This window comes from Rhinolophus hipposideros (assembly GCF_964194185.1).
Source record: "Rhinolophus hipposideros genome assembly, chromosome: 6".
Lineage (NCBI taxonomy): Eukaryota > Metazoa > Chordata > Mammalia > Chiroptera > Rhinolophidae > Rhinolophus > Rhinolophus hipposideros.
In genome coordinates, this window is record NC_138052.1 from 43,141,495 (window position 1) to 43,156,606 (window position 15,112).

The following is a 15,112-nucleotide window of genomic DNA, read 5'->3' on the forward strand; positions in this document are numbered from 1 at the left end:
GGATGTCCAAGTCCCTTCCTCTCCATGTACAGTTACCTTGCTAATTTCCATTGGTACCTTGATTATCAATACTTCACTGGGATGCTTGTCCTGAGGTATCCTTCATGGTTTTTAGAACTACATAAAATTTCATCCCTTCTTACATATGAATATTTTAAGAGTTAGTATTCTTATGAAGATTTATACTGGGGAGATTAGGATTCATTGGATAAATGAATAAATAAAACAAATGATTCCATTATTTACGGGGTGTTCTATTAATGTTATAATAACAGCATAATGACAATCTTTGCACGTAAATCTTTTCTCTCTTTCTGATTGCTTCCTTCAGATGGATTTTTATTAAAAAATATTTTGGGGTCAAGAGTATGACCTGATTAAGGCTATGGAGACAGTGTGTGAAATTCCTACCCAGAAAGATCAAACAGCTCACTAATATTGGTTATTACCATATTTTTAATTGAGGGGTAGAAAGAAAAGTGTGTCCTCTGGTTCCTAATTATTGAGGCAGTAGAATTTTACAGATTTTTTTTAGCATATTTAGCAAGCTATATATTTTATATAATGTTAATTATCTGTTGATATTTTTACCCTTTATTCTTTCAGATGATTGTATATTTTAAGGAATTCATATGACTTCTTTAATTTATCAAGTATATTAACATTTTGTCTTTTTTTGGCAAATATATTGTCCAACTTGTTTTTCATCTTGTTTTTGATGCCTAAGTGATTTTGATTTTTTAGGCAATTAAGTCACTAAATTCTTTCCTTTTTTTTCTATATTTTAGTTTTGAAATTTTGTTTTTATTTCGAGAAAATAAATATATTCACCTAGTTATTCTACCTTTAAAACAGCCACCTATATCTTCTACATTAAAAAAAAACCTATACATTCTTTATAGCATATTAATGGACTTATCTTTAAATCTTTAATATTTAAAAATCTAGAATTATTTTTTAATATATATATTGTAAAGTAAGGATCTAAAACTTTTTGCAAACTATGACCCAGATTTCCATGCATAATATATTAAGGGATTCCTTGAATATAAGCTTTAGGTATTCTTAAAAAGAGCCATAATAATTTTTGGTGAGGGATAAGTGTGTGTGTGTGTGTGTGTGTGTGTGTGTTGTGTGTATGTGAATATGTAAATATGTATATTTATTTATGTGTATGTTTCTCGAGATCATCTTTTCAATTCATTAAAGTTTTATATAAGGTATTCCCTAAGAACAGAAGCTAGATATACATAGAAAACATATATCTCCAAAGAAACAATTTATTTTGTGCATTTGAAAGATAGTAATTAAGGCAAAACCCCAAACAAAACACATATTTACAGCATCACAGAAAGAGAAAACATACTTTTCACAGGAAATTCAGTTAAAATTAGTAAGAAAAAAATATCTGAATCCATTTGAAGTCCAAGCAAAAGGTATTTTTAAAGTATAATTTTATTTGCATGGAAGCATTTAGAAGCAACAGGCTTCCCTTTCTCTCACTTTTTGTGCCAAGAAAACAGCCTTAATTTAGCATCTTTTTTGAAGTATCGCAAGCATTTGAGTTGATATTTGAAATAAATTCTGATATAAGAATGCTATAATAGTTATTTCCTCCAAAACGGTTTTCTTTTTAAAACAAATTTTCTAAATATTTGTTTATTTAAAAATGTTAGATTTTGGTATTTGTTTAGTATTCAAGTTATTCTTAAAATATTTTCATTTAGTCATATACGTATTTATTATTTTATCCATTTCATTATGGTTGAAAAGAATGTAAGCTTTATCATTATATCTAGACACAATGGCTGAAGTGTTTTGAGGGCTTTCTAAATGATTCTTTCTATTCCTCACTCTTTAAATAGGTCACTTTTATTTTTTGGAAGGGCAAAATGATGCTCTACTTTGTGGCAACAGTTCAGATGCAGGGTAAGTGATAATTTATATTGATGTATTGTCTACAGTGCTTCATTGGCCTCAATAACCTCCCATCCTCCTGGCCCCCACTCATTCCTCATTCAAAGCCCTCAGTAAATACTACCGTCACTCTGACTCTCAGAATAGCTGGGATAAGTGTGGATTCTCACTTCCTTCACACATTCATATGTAGCAGTTATTTTTCCATAGCAGGTCACAGCTGATCTTCCAAACTAGTTAAATGGAAAATTGAAAAGCAATATATATATATATATATATATATATATATATATATATATATATATATATATATGAAGCATAAGTTAATAGAATTCATAAGCTAGTACTTTTATAAGGGTGATATTTTATATATGCGCGATCCCTGAGGCATGGTGAGTGTTTGTGTAGCATATTTTAGCAAAGTGGTTAGGAATAGACTGGAGAGTTTGCATGGATTCAAATCTTAACTCCACCATATAATGTCACCTCTCCCTGCCTTATAGTTCTGTCATGTGATAAAGGGGTATAATAATAGGGGGGCTGTGAGAATTCAATGGATTACATTTACAGCTATCACAGCACTCCATAAGTTCTTTTAATTATTATAGTCAACATCATGTGAACGTTTGTTATTAAGAAGTATTGCACCTGCAGCTATGCAGCTAAAGCCTAGGAAAATTCAGAGAAATAGTTACCATTACCTATTTGGCAAGTTTTTAGAATCATAGACTTCTAATGTTCTTTCTTTGGAAGACAATATTGTGGACTTTAGTAACTAACACCTGAGTGGTAACAGGCTTCGCATTTGGCTTATATGGTATGGTATAGATTGTACTGCATTTATCTCAGATCTCAGTGATAAGTAAAACAGACTGATTTTAACTCCTTGTCTGCACTTTAATAAATGCTTTACATACAGTGTCTTATTCAATGCTTATACATTTGTGAAGCAGGTTCTGTTATTAGCCCTTTCTTACGTATGAGGTGTTTAAAGATTAGCAGGTGTAACAAACCTGCCCCAGATCACACAGCACGGAAGTGTCAGGCACAATATTGAGGCCAGGTCAGCTTGATCATCAAGGTCATTCGGCATCTTAATTCTGCAGTTGTTTCTTCCTCTCAGTGTACACCCCACCCATCCTTTCTTTACCCCTCTTCTTTACTACCACATTCACACACTTGCTTCTGCCTCTAGATACCGTCAGTGAAAATCAATTTCTTTCCCTCTACATTTATTTATCTGTTCATGTCCACAAGTCCCCCAAAATATGAATCACGATATGACTGCTTTTATAAGGAGACATGATAAATATAGTAATGACAATTATGAATCAGAGAGGAATTCACAAATAGAATAAATAGATTCTGTTGTTCTGTAAATCAGTCTGCATTGGGCTGAGTGCTGGGTAAGGTGAGAGGAATCAGCTTTCCCTGGTGTCACATGAAATAGGCATTGGCATCTGTGAAAACTGGAAAGGCAGCCCAAAGACTTGCAGTTCTGACTTCCTCTCTTTGCTTTCACCTCATTTCAGCCAGTGTCCAGAAGGGTACATCTGTGTGAAGGCTGGAAGAAACCCCAACTACGGCTACACAAGCTTTGACACCTTTAGTTGGGCCTTCCTATCCTTATTTCGTCTCATGACTCAAGACTTCTGGGAAAACCTTTATCAACTGGTGAGAACAGATAATATGATTCTTCTGGGAAGCGTGAAATACCGAGATCAAGAGAATTGTTGTAAAATATTTTATATTACTTACAGTGTGAGCTTGTAATATCCTATATAAAATTTAACAAAATATCTCTTCCATTTTGCAGACCCTACGTGCTGCTGGGAAAACATACATGATATTTTTTGTGCTGGTCATTTTCTTGGGCTCATTCTACCTGATAAATTTGATCCTGGCAGTGGTGGCTATGGCCTATGAGGAACAGAATCAGGCCACCATGGAAGAAGCAGAACAGAAAGAGGCTGAATTTCAGCAGATGCTCGAACAGTTAAAAAAGCAACAAGAAGAAGCTCAGGTATATTAATAGTTAGCAAACATAGATCTCTCTTGGGTTTGTTTATCTCAGTTCTCTGGTGATGTCAGTGGCATTTAGTATACAAAATCAGCAGTGGTTAAACTGACATTTGAAACAGGTCAGATGTGTTTGGTAAGTGTTAGGAGCCTGTTTGGTTATTAGGAGATTATTATTTTATTTTGATGATTACTGTCCATACTAATAGCATCAAAACATGGAGATTTATAATTGTTTTATTGACAGTTTTTCTTCCTGGTGACTCCTCATTTACTCAAGCTCACAAAGTAGTTAAGCCAACATGCCCTCAATCAAAGTATTTTTTCTTAATCTTCTGGGGAAGTGAAATTCGGTTATATTTGCGTCTCCATTAGTGTCACCAGAGGTGGTAAAAAGTCAGAAAATTGGAGTCTGAGATTATTGATTATTTATTATTATGAATCACAGAGGAATTCACAAGTAGAACTAATATATTAATTCTATTAGTTTGAAGAGTGTTAAATGCAAGTATGTAGATTGCACAAGGAAAACACTGATATGTGAACATAGTAAATCACTACATTCTCTCCCTCCTACCCTGTAAGTCCTTTCATTTGTATTTGATGAGGCTTCTAAATAAGGCAAGAATTTCTCTAATTATATTTGCTTGACTTAATGATATTAACTAATCAAATTGTCTATTCTTTTGCCTGTTCTTAGATCTTGAGTAGAGTTATCTTTTAACACTGAGTATCCTAAATATGTAATAACAAAATAAATAAAATGTACAGCAACAAAATTGAATACTATGTCTTTCAAAAAATTGTACTATTGTAATTTACAAATTCATTCAGATGCCATGTTCTGTGTTTATATATATATATAATCTATAATACGTTTTTGTTGTCCATTTCTTGGTGAAATACTCAATTTAAGCCAAAAAGGAAAAAAGTCCATTAAGATAAAAAAAAATATTCCACTGGATTAAATTCAGTAATTTTGACTGGTACTAAAAGTCATTGTCAAGTGAAAGTGTGATGGGTCAGGTTAAAATAGGAAACCTTTAATTCTTAAATTATTTTCTTCCTAAGTTACTGTTTAATCATAGGGAAAAAATGTTACAATGTTTAAGAGCTTGTTCATATTATTCTAAAATTAGAAAGCAAGTGTGAGGCCAGAGCGTGAAGATTTTTATCAAAGTCACATGTATCATCTTCCATGTGTCTGTTGATTTAACTCTTTATTTGGGCTAATAACAATGCATTGTTTTCCAAAATACATACCTGAATGGAGCATCGCTTTTCAAGATCATATTCATGGTACTAAACAATAATGCAGGTAGAGTTTCTTGAAGTTTATATGCAACTACCATTTCCTTTGGACCCTTCCAGGCAGCTGCTGCAGCAACATCTGCGGAATCGAGAGACTTCAGTGGTGCCGGTGGGGTAGGAGTGTTTTCAGAGAGTTCTTCAGTAGCATCAAAATTGAGCTCCAAGAGTGAAAAAGAGCTGAAAAACCGAAGAAAGAAGAAGAAACAGAAAGAACAGTCCGGAGAAGAAGAGAAGGAAGACAGAGTCCGCAAATCTGAATCTGAAGACAGCATTAGAAGAAAAGGTTTCCGTTTTTCCTTAGAAGGAAACAGGCTGACGTATGAAAAGAGATTTTCTTCTCCACATCAGGTAAAAATATTAGATTACATAAATTGCATTTTTTAAAGCTATGGCAGAATTTGGTAGAGCTAAAACTTCCTTTCCCTACACAGCACAATGCTTTCAGAATATTAATGATCAGCAAGTATTGTGATTATCACCTCAGAGAACTTGTGAGTTTTAAAACTTGTTGGAATCCCAGGAAAGCATTTTTAGAGCATACCGTGTTTCCCCCAAAATAAAACCTAGCTGGACAATCAGCTTTCATGCATCTTTTGAAGCAAAAAATAATATGACTCTGTCTTATTTTATTATAAGACCGGGTCGATATGATATGATATGATACGATACGATACGATACGATATAACATAAAACCAGGTCTTATATTAATTTTTGCTCCAAAAGATGCATTAGAGCTGATTGTCCAGCTAGGTCTTATTTTCAGGGAAACATGGTAGATCCCACTGGTTTTGAGGTTTTGTTGAAGACTCAAACATCTCAGGGCAATTTTCCACATGAGCAATTATCAGCAGATGTTTTTCATCCCTTCTTAGCTGCTGTGCCCGGACCCAGTGAACTGTGGGTTTTCTGAGTGGCAGGTTCCTAGAACTGAACTGTGGACTCTTTCAGACCATCTGTTCAGTTGTTCCCATCCAAGTGCAGATTTCATTTGAAGAATGCATTCTTCATTCCCTTGTTTCAAGGGGAACCAGAACAAACTTTTTCTAGAAGTGTAACTAAAATTCTTAGGTAAGCATGCACTGAGGAAGATTTATGATACTAAAACCAGTGATGTTTAATTGCACTTGATTATCTCTATCTCGTGTTTAACGTGGGACTTGCCTTGAAAGAATACCCTGATTTATATGGTGCGGTAAATGTTTCCTGGATGTCTCCGGCTGATGTACCAATACAAGCTGTTGAAACTTTGAAATTTAGGGTCTTTAATTGTCTTTGAAATTACCAAGAGAATTTCCAGAAAGACACGGGTTCTCAGAAAAATAATTTCACCAGTATTGAAACCTTAATATCTATATAGTAATAATAGCAACCAGGACAACACTGGTAGCAATGACAATGGCTACCACATAGTTCATTGCAACCTGCAATATAAACTCATTTAAGCCCCTCACTGTAGCCCTAAGTAGGTACTATAATCATTATCCCCAGTCTACAGATATGAAGAGAAGGTGAGGGCTGTGTTCTTTGTTGAGTGCCTCCTTTACACTTGGTGTTCTTTTGACACAGTCATCATTAACGCTAACAGACCCACATAGTGTTATTTTCACTATTTTTTAGGATCAGTGAAGTTAAATAATTGCTCAATGTCATATAATTATTAAGAGCTGAGATGCTTTTTAAATTTGGCCTCACACTGAAACTCTAACTTCCTACTTTATCAGGCCTACTAGAAAGAATATCTTTAAAAATTGATAAGGAAATTTACAATTTGATTTCATTTAAATCCTGAATTCATACAAATCCCACTTTTCAAGTAATTGGAAGTAATACTGAAAATATCAAGCTAGGTAAAGTTTCTCAACCTGGGTACAGTGAGGAAATGTCCATTGCTGTTGTTAGATTTTGCAAGAGTCCAAGACCACAAAATATTAAAACCTGTTGTTTTGTTTTGACATGAAACAAAGCCAGTTGTGTTGGTAACCATTTGTACTTTCATGTTTTATTTTAAGATTATAATTTTCTCAGTGAAGTAGGTGAATTGTATGAAATATTTCTTAGACTTCAGCTGGATTTATTAGTATTAGGAGAGGGAGAAGAAGGAAATCAAGAGTTCAACCTCTAATCAAGACTTAAGACAATCTGTATGTTTTATTTTGAAAGCTTTGTAAGGTACAGTTGACCCGCTGAAGTCATTTTACTCCTCATTTGTAATAAACCAAGAAGTGTTGTTCTTTAGAGATTGATTTGGTGTGGCGGATTTTTCTTACTGAATATCCTTTATTTGTGGCACAGCAGTTGATTGCTATGGATTTATACAATTAATTAAGTAATAGAAGTTGATGCTAACAGATGGGACACAATCATTTTTCATACAGCTGTCCCATGTAAATTATGCTTTTGTTTGGCATGATTCACCTTTGAACTTTGAGAAATTCTTGTGTGCAATTTTATAACTTATTTTCCACCATCCTTTCTATTTGCACTAATTGAGTAGAATACTTGTAAGTTAAAATATAAACTCTTACTTAGAGTGATACATATAAATAAATTCTACTCAATTTCTTATTTCCAAGCATTTCTTGTCTGCCTTTCTTTTTGAGGTAATGATAACCAGTAGGTACCAAATCCTATAACTATTTTGTCCTTTTAGCTAATTCAAAGTCCCTTGTGAAAAGACAGAAAGGAGACATGAAAGAAAATGGGTAGTCTAAGAGAGACTTTACAAAAATAACTACCTGTGTAGAAAACGATAAAGGAAAAAAATGAATCTTACGAATGATGTTGATGATAGAATGAAAAAACATGGGAACAGAAAAAGGAGAAATGACTTTTGGTCGGGGGAGCATAACAGTCTTCCTAGATGTGCTTCTTTCTGTAAATAGTGAACAGGCTCACAACACAAGATAGTGTTTAAGTTTATAAACATTTTATAAATGCTTACAGGCATTATTGAGACAAATTATTCTTTAGCTGAAAAGAAAATTAAAAGCATACTTACTATCAGGAAATGTAAAAAAAATACACAGGTATAAAATAATAATTTTGGGTAGTTTGAAATCCTTTGGAGAATAAAAGATCAAACTGATATTACTTAAGTGATGAAATTAGTATTATTTCTATTAATAATTCTAGGAATCCAACTCAAGCCATTGTTAGCAAAAAATAGAACTTTTTGTATCATGTAAATAACATCTGTAAGTAACTTGAGGCCTATCTGGACCCAAGGGCTCATAACATTATTTCTCCATCTCTCAGCCCAGGTTCCTCCAATACAGTGGCAAGATGCACTGCAACTCCACACTACTCAATATTTTTAGCAACCCTAATTGAAAAATACACCTCATTCCTAAAAATTGTGAAAAAAAGAGGTAGCTGTCAATGGGCCATGCAGTATCCGCTGCCCATCTTTAAACCATTCTTTGGCTGGAGGTATGGAATACACTCATTGGCTAGGCCTGGGTCATGTTCTTGCCTGAGGATTATTTCTCAAGAATAATCAGGGTACTATCAAAAGAAGAAAGAGAAATAGATATTGGATAAGCAAAAACAAGTGTTCACTACAGAGAAGTTGTAAAAGTTTGGGGTGGCCGGTTATCGCAGTTGGTTAGAGCGTGGTGTTAATAACACCAAGGTTGCTGGTTTGATCCCGACAGCACTGTGAGCTGTGCCCTCCTTAAAAAAAATAAAATAAATAAATAAAATTAAATTAAAATAATAAAAGTAGACAAGTAATAAACAGGAAGTGATTCATTGGTTCTTAAGAATCAAGGTAAGTGGGTGATGGCTGAGACAATGTAGCCATTTAGAAAATTGTTAAATGATTGTGACCAGATACTTAGTGAAAACTGGGTTTTTGTAAATATGGTGTTCTTCATATTTCTTGAGATAGAAGAGTGAAAAATCAGGGAATGAATCATGCAGTTATTTCAGCTTGATTTAATTTATTCATGAAGACATTATAAAATATGCCAAGAGAAGGGAGAAGCTTTTCCTTGTACTATAATTAAACAGACCTACTAGCAAGATTGATTTTATTTTCCTCTGTGGGAAGATCTACATAAGGGTGTGGTGACTAGTGTGCTCTTATTGGATTTATATTTGGTTTCAAAGGACCTAAATATAGGTGTGTATTTAATTGTTTTCCATTGGATTGTTAAATGAGATTGGCTTCTAGAGAGGGGTCTAACAAAAATTGCAGTTCCAGGTGCCAGTAATAGGACTAAAAAGTGTAGAGGGGTACTTGTGACTATCTTAATGCATGCGTAAAGTAGAAGAAAATGAAAAGGAAAAGAAAGGAAAGCAAAACAAAAGAGGGGACCCTAGTAGAAAGTGCCACACCACCAGCAGCAGTAACCAGAGGAGCCCTTGGTTCCACCTGTCCAGTGACTTCTCTATAGGTAAGTCAACAATTCTGAAACAATGCGTCAAGTCTCGTGTTTTTCAGGATGCCAGCCCTTAATTCTGTTCATCTGTCTTTGGTTTGTTTGTTTCCTCTCTTGTTATGCAGTCTTTATTGAGTATACGCGGCTCCCTGTTCTCTCCAAGACGCAACAGTAGGGCGAGCCTTTTCAGCTTCAGAGGTCGAGCCAAGGATATTGGCTCCGAGAATGACTTTGCTGATGACGAGCATAGCACCTTTGAAGACAACGACAGCCGGAGAGACTCTCTGTTTGTGCCGCACAGACACGGAGAGCGCCGCCACAGCAACGTCAGCCAGGCCAGCCGTGCGTCCAGGGTGCTGCCCACTCTGGCCATGAACGGAAAGATGCACAGCGCGGTGGACTGCAACGGAGTGGTCTCCCTGGTCGGGGGCCCTTCAGCCCTCACGTCTCCCACCGGGCAGCTCCTGCCAGAGGTGAGGCCAGTGCAAACGGCAGCTGTTGGGAAGGGAGCTGAGGCTGGGGCAGGACGGAGTGTTTCCGGTTTCCCTTCTAAGAATTTTGCAGGTCCTGTTTGAAGGCCGAGGGTTGGTTCAATCAAGACGTAAACTTCTTTTGTCAGACAGATTGTGCTGGTCAGGCTTTTCTACAAATTAATTACAAGTATAGTGTGGTTATCATAGAATATAATTAGAAGTATCCCATCCTCTTTATAACTGCAGTATGAAACTTGCCAAAGAACACAGCAACAATTTATCAAGCATAAGCTTAATATGCAAGAAATGATACCAAGACTCATTTTAAGGATTTTACCATCTTTCATTTAAAAGGAGAATTTGACACTTCCACTTGAAGTAGATGCTTTCTTCATATAAATTATGTCGAAATCCTGCACTGCAACATTCTTTCTCTTTGAGGGTCAGAGTGCTATAACATTTTTGGCACCCACTCAAATGACCCCAGCCATTGTACAGTGGTGTGGTTTAGAAGTCACTCAAAGTACCTGGTAAAGCCATGCTGTAATTTTCAGAGATTTCAATTTTTATATTACTGACATGAACTCTTTTTGTAAATAAAGTGATCTTAAATCAAGACTATGGAATAGGGTTTCAACTAAATACTGGACACTTAGAAGAAAATATTATTGACATTTCTTCTGGAAAACATAAACTGCTTTTTAACTTGGGTATTAAGTGAGATTTCGTTTGCCGATATAAAAATAGTCCAGCAATGCCGTTTGGTTGTATTTTATATTATAGTTTGCTGAATCACATTAAAATCTTCTTTGCATTTTTCTTTCCTTTTACACAATTCTATTTATTGTAGTTGGACAAGGTCGTCAAGCCACATTAAAATTGTATGGAGTCAGCTTTCAGTCACCTAACAGAGGAGCTTCTTACCTTGGATTATAGAAATAGCCACTGATTTTCACTTTTTTCTCATGGCCTCTCCTCACCTCTTTCTCCCAGAGAAACGTCCAAGTACCCTGGAGTCAAATCAAATTATGAAAAACGTGGAACTTTGTAGTGAAGGAAGAATGCAAAGGGAATGCCAACTTCTCTTTCAAAATAGTCATAGATAACTATGTACCAGACACTGTCCAGAACACTTAACGTGTATTAATTCATTTACTGCTCACAACAACCCTTTATCATAGTCACTAATATTATCCCATTTGCAGAGGAGGAAAATGAGGCCTGTGCATGGTGGATCTAAGATATGACCGTAGGTAGTATGCTGGCTACTGAACCTACATTTTATCCATGTTGCAATATTGCTTCCTATTGAATTATTTTTTAACTTTCTTAAATGGAAAAGAAGAGATGGCTAAGAATACAAACACTTTCATTTTCAACCCAGTGTTTCTCAAAATACTTCCATCAGACTACTTACATCAGAATTCCCTCAGATGCTTCTTAAAAGTGGAGATTCTTCCTTTCCTCCTCCCTCCACCCCTGACAACCACCAGTCTACTCTCTGCTTCTGTGAGTCTCATGGTCAAGAGTACGAAATTTTAGTTATGCAAGATCAGTAAGATCTGGAGATCTATGTAGCATAATGCCTAGAGTTAACAATATTATATTATATACTTAAAATTTACTGAAATGGTAGAGCTTATGTTAAGTATTCTTACCACAAATAACAACAACAATAATAATAAAGGAAGTGGCAGGAAACTTTGAAAGGTAATGGCAATGATTGTGACCTTGATGGTGTTGACAGCTCAGATTGTATACTTATGCCCAAACTCACTGAGTGGTAGACACTAAAAACGTACAACTTTTTACATGTCAATCATTCTACAATAATGTGGTTTAAGGAAAAAAAACAGACATGTCTGGGTCAATCAAGACTTACCCAAACCAAAATGCTAAGAACAAAATCTCCTTCCTTGACAGGCATCCCACATGGTTCTTACATAAAGCATGAGCATCACTGATCTTGATAAATGTTAATTGAGCAAACAAAAACAAGTGCACAACGTCATTGCATGAATACACTGAGAATGTCAGTCTGTCAGAACATATTTAGCATTTATCAGTAATTACCATAAAACTCCTGTCCTATTAGAAAGGATGGAATAAATCTCCAAAGGCAAATGGGGGCCCGTTTGAAGCAAAGTCTAGTGTTGTCCCTCTATTTCCAGTTCCCTCACATCCATTCTTCTGTCATGTAGTCAGGTGCTGGGAAGCAGGGCACTGCACTGAGTGCAGACAGAAGGAGGTGGCTCTGCGGGACTATGAAGGGGAAATGAGAAGAGAAAATAAACAGTGGCCAGCAACTGATACCCTCAAAGTACACAGCGTCTTGGTCTTTACCCGTAAATTCAATCGAAGCAATTTAACCTAAAGAATTTATTCAGCAATATCATTAGAGGTTTAGGAATCTATCATTAAAATTAGACATTTAGGATGATTGCACATATACTTCTGTATAGAGCACAAGGGACTAGATGACCTTTAAGTGGCCCAATTTTTTTCTTAAACAACTTTGCTTCTCTCTGACCAGGCAAAATATTTTAAATTGAGAGACAACCTTTTGAGTTAAAAGAGCTTTAGTTTCAGAGAGGGGTTATTTCTTTTCTCATTAATTTTACTTCTCTTTTACCATAAAATTAATTGTAAAGTGGCCTATATGAATGTTTATCACCATTAATCACAATCATATCAATTGAGTGGAAACTTTGCTTTTGAATATATATGCATTAGACATGTACAGGTTAGTAAAAATAATATTACTCATATCACAATAAGGTCAGTAGATGAACAGGACTCATATTGCTATTTTAGAAATAGGGAAAAGCCTCAGAGAACTGTAGTGGCTTCTTATTTATTATTAGCACTCAGACCTGTTTGAAATACTTGAATTTTGCCTTTTTTTTCCCTGTGATAATTAATTTCATTGTTTGCTCTCCTAAAGAAGGAATAAATTTCTGTCCTATGTTGAAATTCTGGTGAGCTTATTTTAGAATAGCAAATATCAAATCATCATATTATTGTTAAAAATCAAAGACCCCCAAATTGGTGTTATCACCTTAAATTAGAGTGTCATTGCCAAGGATTGGTTGTTTTGTGGATGGAGTTGTTTTCTACATGTAAGACAAAATTATAGATTAGTTCTAATATTTAACTTTATTAAGGATGTTGGGAAATATTACCTGTGTGTAAAGAACAAAAGCATTTTGTAGTGGAATTCACATTTTAAGGGAACTATTAGTGATGCATATTAGGGAAACCTTAAAAAAAATTTTTTGTACGTTACACTGAATATATGTCTATAAAGATCTAATAACTCAACTTGTGAGTAAATGAAGGCACAATATGTTTCAGTCGAAACCCAACTGGGATTGGTTGAAATGATGAAAGGTTACCCAATACTAGGTTGGTTCCTCGAGCCCAAAGCTCCAAGATGGAGGAATTAGAAAAGTCCATCTTGATTGCAAACCCTGGCATTCCTGAAAGCTGAAAATCTGTTTAGCTTTCAAACACTTCCCAAAAATAATGATTCCAGCAATGTTTTAATGAACTGTTCACATCTGAGAAAGCATGGTGAACATTTAGTTAAGTAGCACCTATTATAGAAACACTTGAGGTTTTGCTGCCCTTAAAAATAATGGTTATTTTATTTGAGATTTTATTTTTAGGGAACAACTACTGAAACAGAAATAAGAAAGAGACGGTCCAGTTCTTATCATGTTTCCATGGATTTGTTGGAAGATCCTACAGCGAGGCAAAGAACAATGAGTATAGCTAGTATTTTGACCAACACCATGGAAGGTACGTCAAACGTCTTACAGCATAGCTATGCTTGGTGGTGCTTTGGTAGTGATGAAAAAAGACAATTCCATAAATTCCAAGAAAATTCTTTCTGACTTGATATCACATCATCATGTCTTTTACTAAATAAAAGTAAAATCCATGTACAACACATGGATTCTACCATCTCTGTAGATTTTTACATTTAGCTTCCAGGAAGCTACTGCAAATTCAAGATATACTTGGAATACTATTTTCATAAATTAAATTCTAAACTGTTGAAGCTTGTGTGTGCATGATATTGAAAGAAGTGTAATGAGGGATGCTTTTTTTTTATAATGATGCTAACCCATTTGAATTGAATATACTGCTTGAGACATAAGTTGTAAAATCATTTTATTTAACCAGGAATGCAAATGAGAAATGTAAATTAGGATTTGATATTAACCTTTTCGAAGCAGAATTTTCAAAATTTTATAGAACCACTTTTGCGTCTTTCTGAGCAGAGTATTACAATACATCAGCTTTCTCTTAGTTGCAGGTTATGTCTGAGTAGTTAACATATTGTTTAGAGGTCTGGATCTTAAAATGCCAAAATAACGACTTTGGGGACAACTTGGTCTGTGATCAATTCTTGGCTCTGCCATGTGTTAAATGTGTTAGTTTATGACTCTAAACGTCAGTTTCTTCAATAAAATGTGGATAATGGTGTTTAGCCATAAGGTTATTATAAGGATTAAATGAGGCATCATATATAAAGCAGCCATGTACCTGGCATATAGAAGGAAGTCAATAAATATTATCATTATTAGTTGTTTTATTTTAGTTGTTTTTGTTAATTTATGTGTTTGTGCCTTTCTATACTGTAAGTGCATTCAAACATCAACTATCAACCTCAAATACTTGGAAAATACTTTCATATAAAATATACTCTGTCCTCTTCCCTTCCCCTCCTTTCTCTTTTACAACCTCTCCCTTTCCACTCCCTCCCATGTATTTGTGTGTACAGATGTGTCAAAAGAAAAAGAAAGATGGAGAATGTGTGTGTGTGTGTGTGTGTGTGTGTGTGTGTGTGTGAGAGAGAGAGAGAGAGCGAGAGAGAGAGAACATGTGCACATGCCTTTCTTATGTTTAGTTCTAGTTTTTCTTAATATTGGATAGATTCTTGGAATAATTGTTTTCCAACAGTAAAGGAAAAAATCCCATGATACGAACACTTGTACCCAAAT

General features: G+C 35.0%; 1 protein-coding gene across 4 annotated transcripts in view; it reads left to right on the forward strand.

Moving 5' to 3' along the window:
- The window catches only part of LOC308499294 (sodium channel protein type 2 subunit alpha), a 134,520-nt gene that overhangs the window by 64,273 nt on the left and 55,135 nt on the right, over positions 1–15,112 (forward strand). For all 4 annotated transcript variants that reach the window (XM_081052431.1, XM_081052434.1, XM_081052432.1 and 1 more), the window contains exons 8-13: positions 1,866–1,929; positions 3,450–3,591; positions 3,734–3,940; positions 5,308–5,595; positions 9,756–10,103; positions 13,772–13,904. In XM_081052431.1, coding sequence (XP_080908557.1) covers positions 1,866–1,929; positions 3,450–3,591; positions 3,734–3,940; positions 5,308–5,595; positions 9,756–10,103; positions 13,772–13,904 — 1,182 coding nt within the window. The remainder of the gene's footprint in view (positions 1–1,865; positions 1,930–3,449; positions 3,592–3,733; positions 3,941–5,307; positions 5,596–9,755; positions 10,104–13,771; positions 13,905–15,112) is intronic.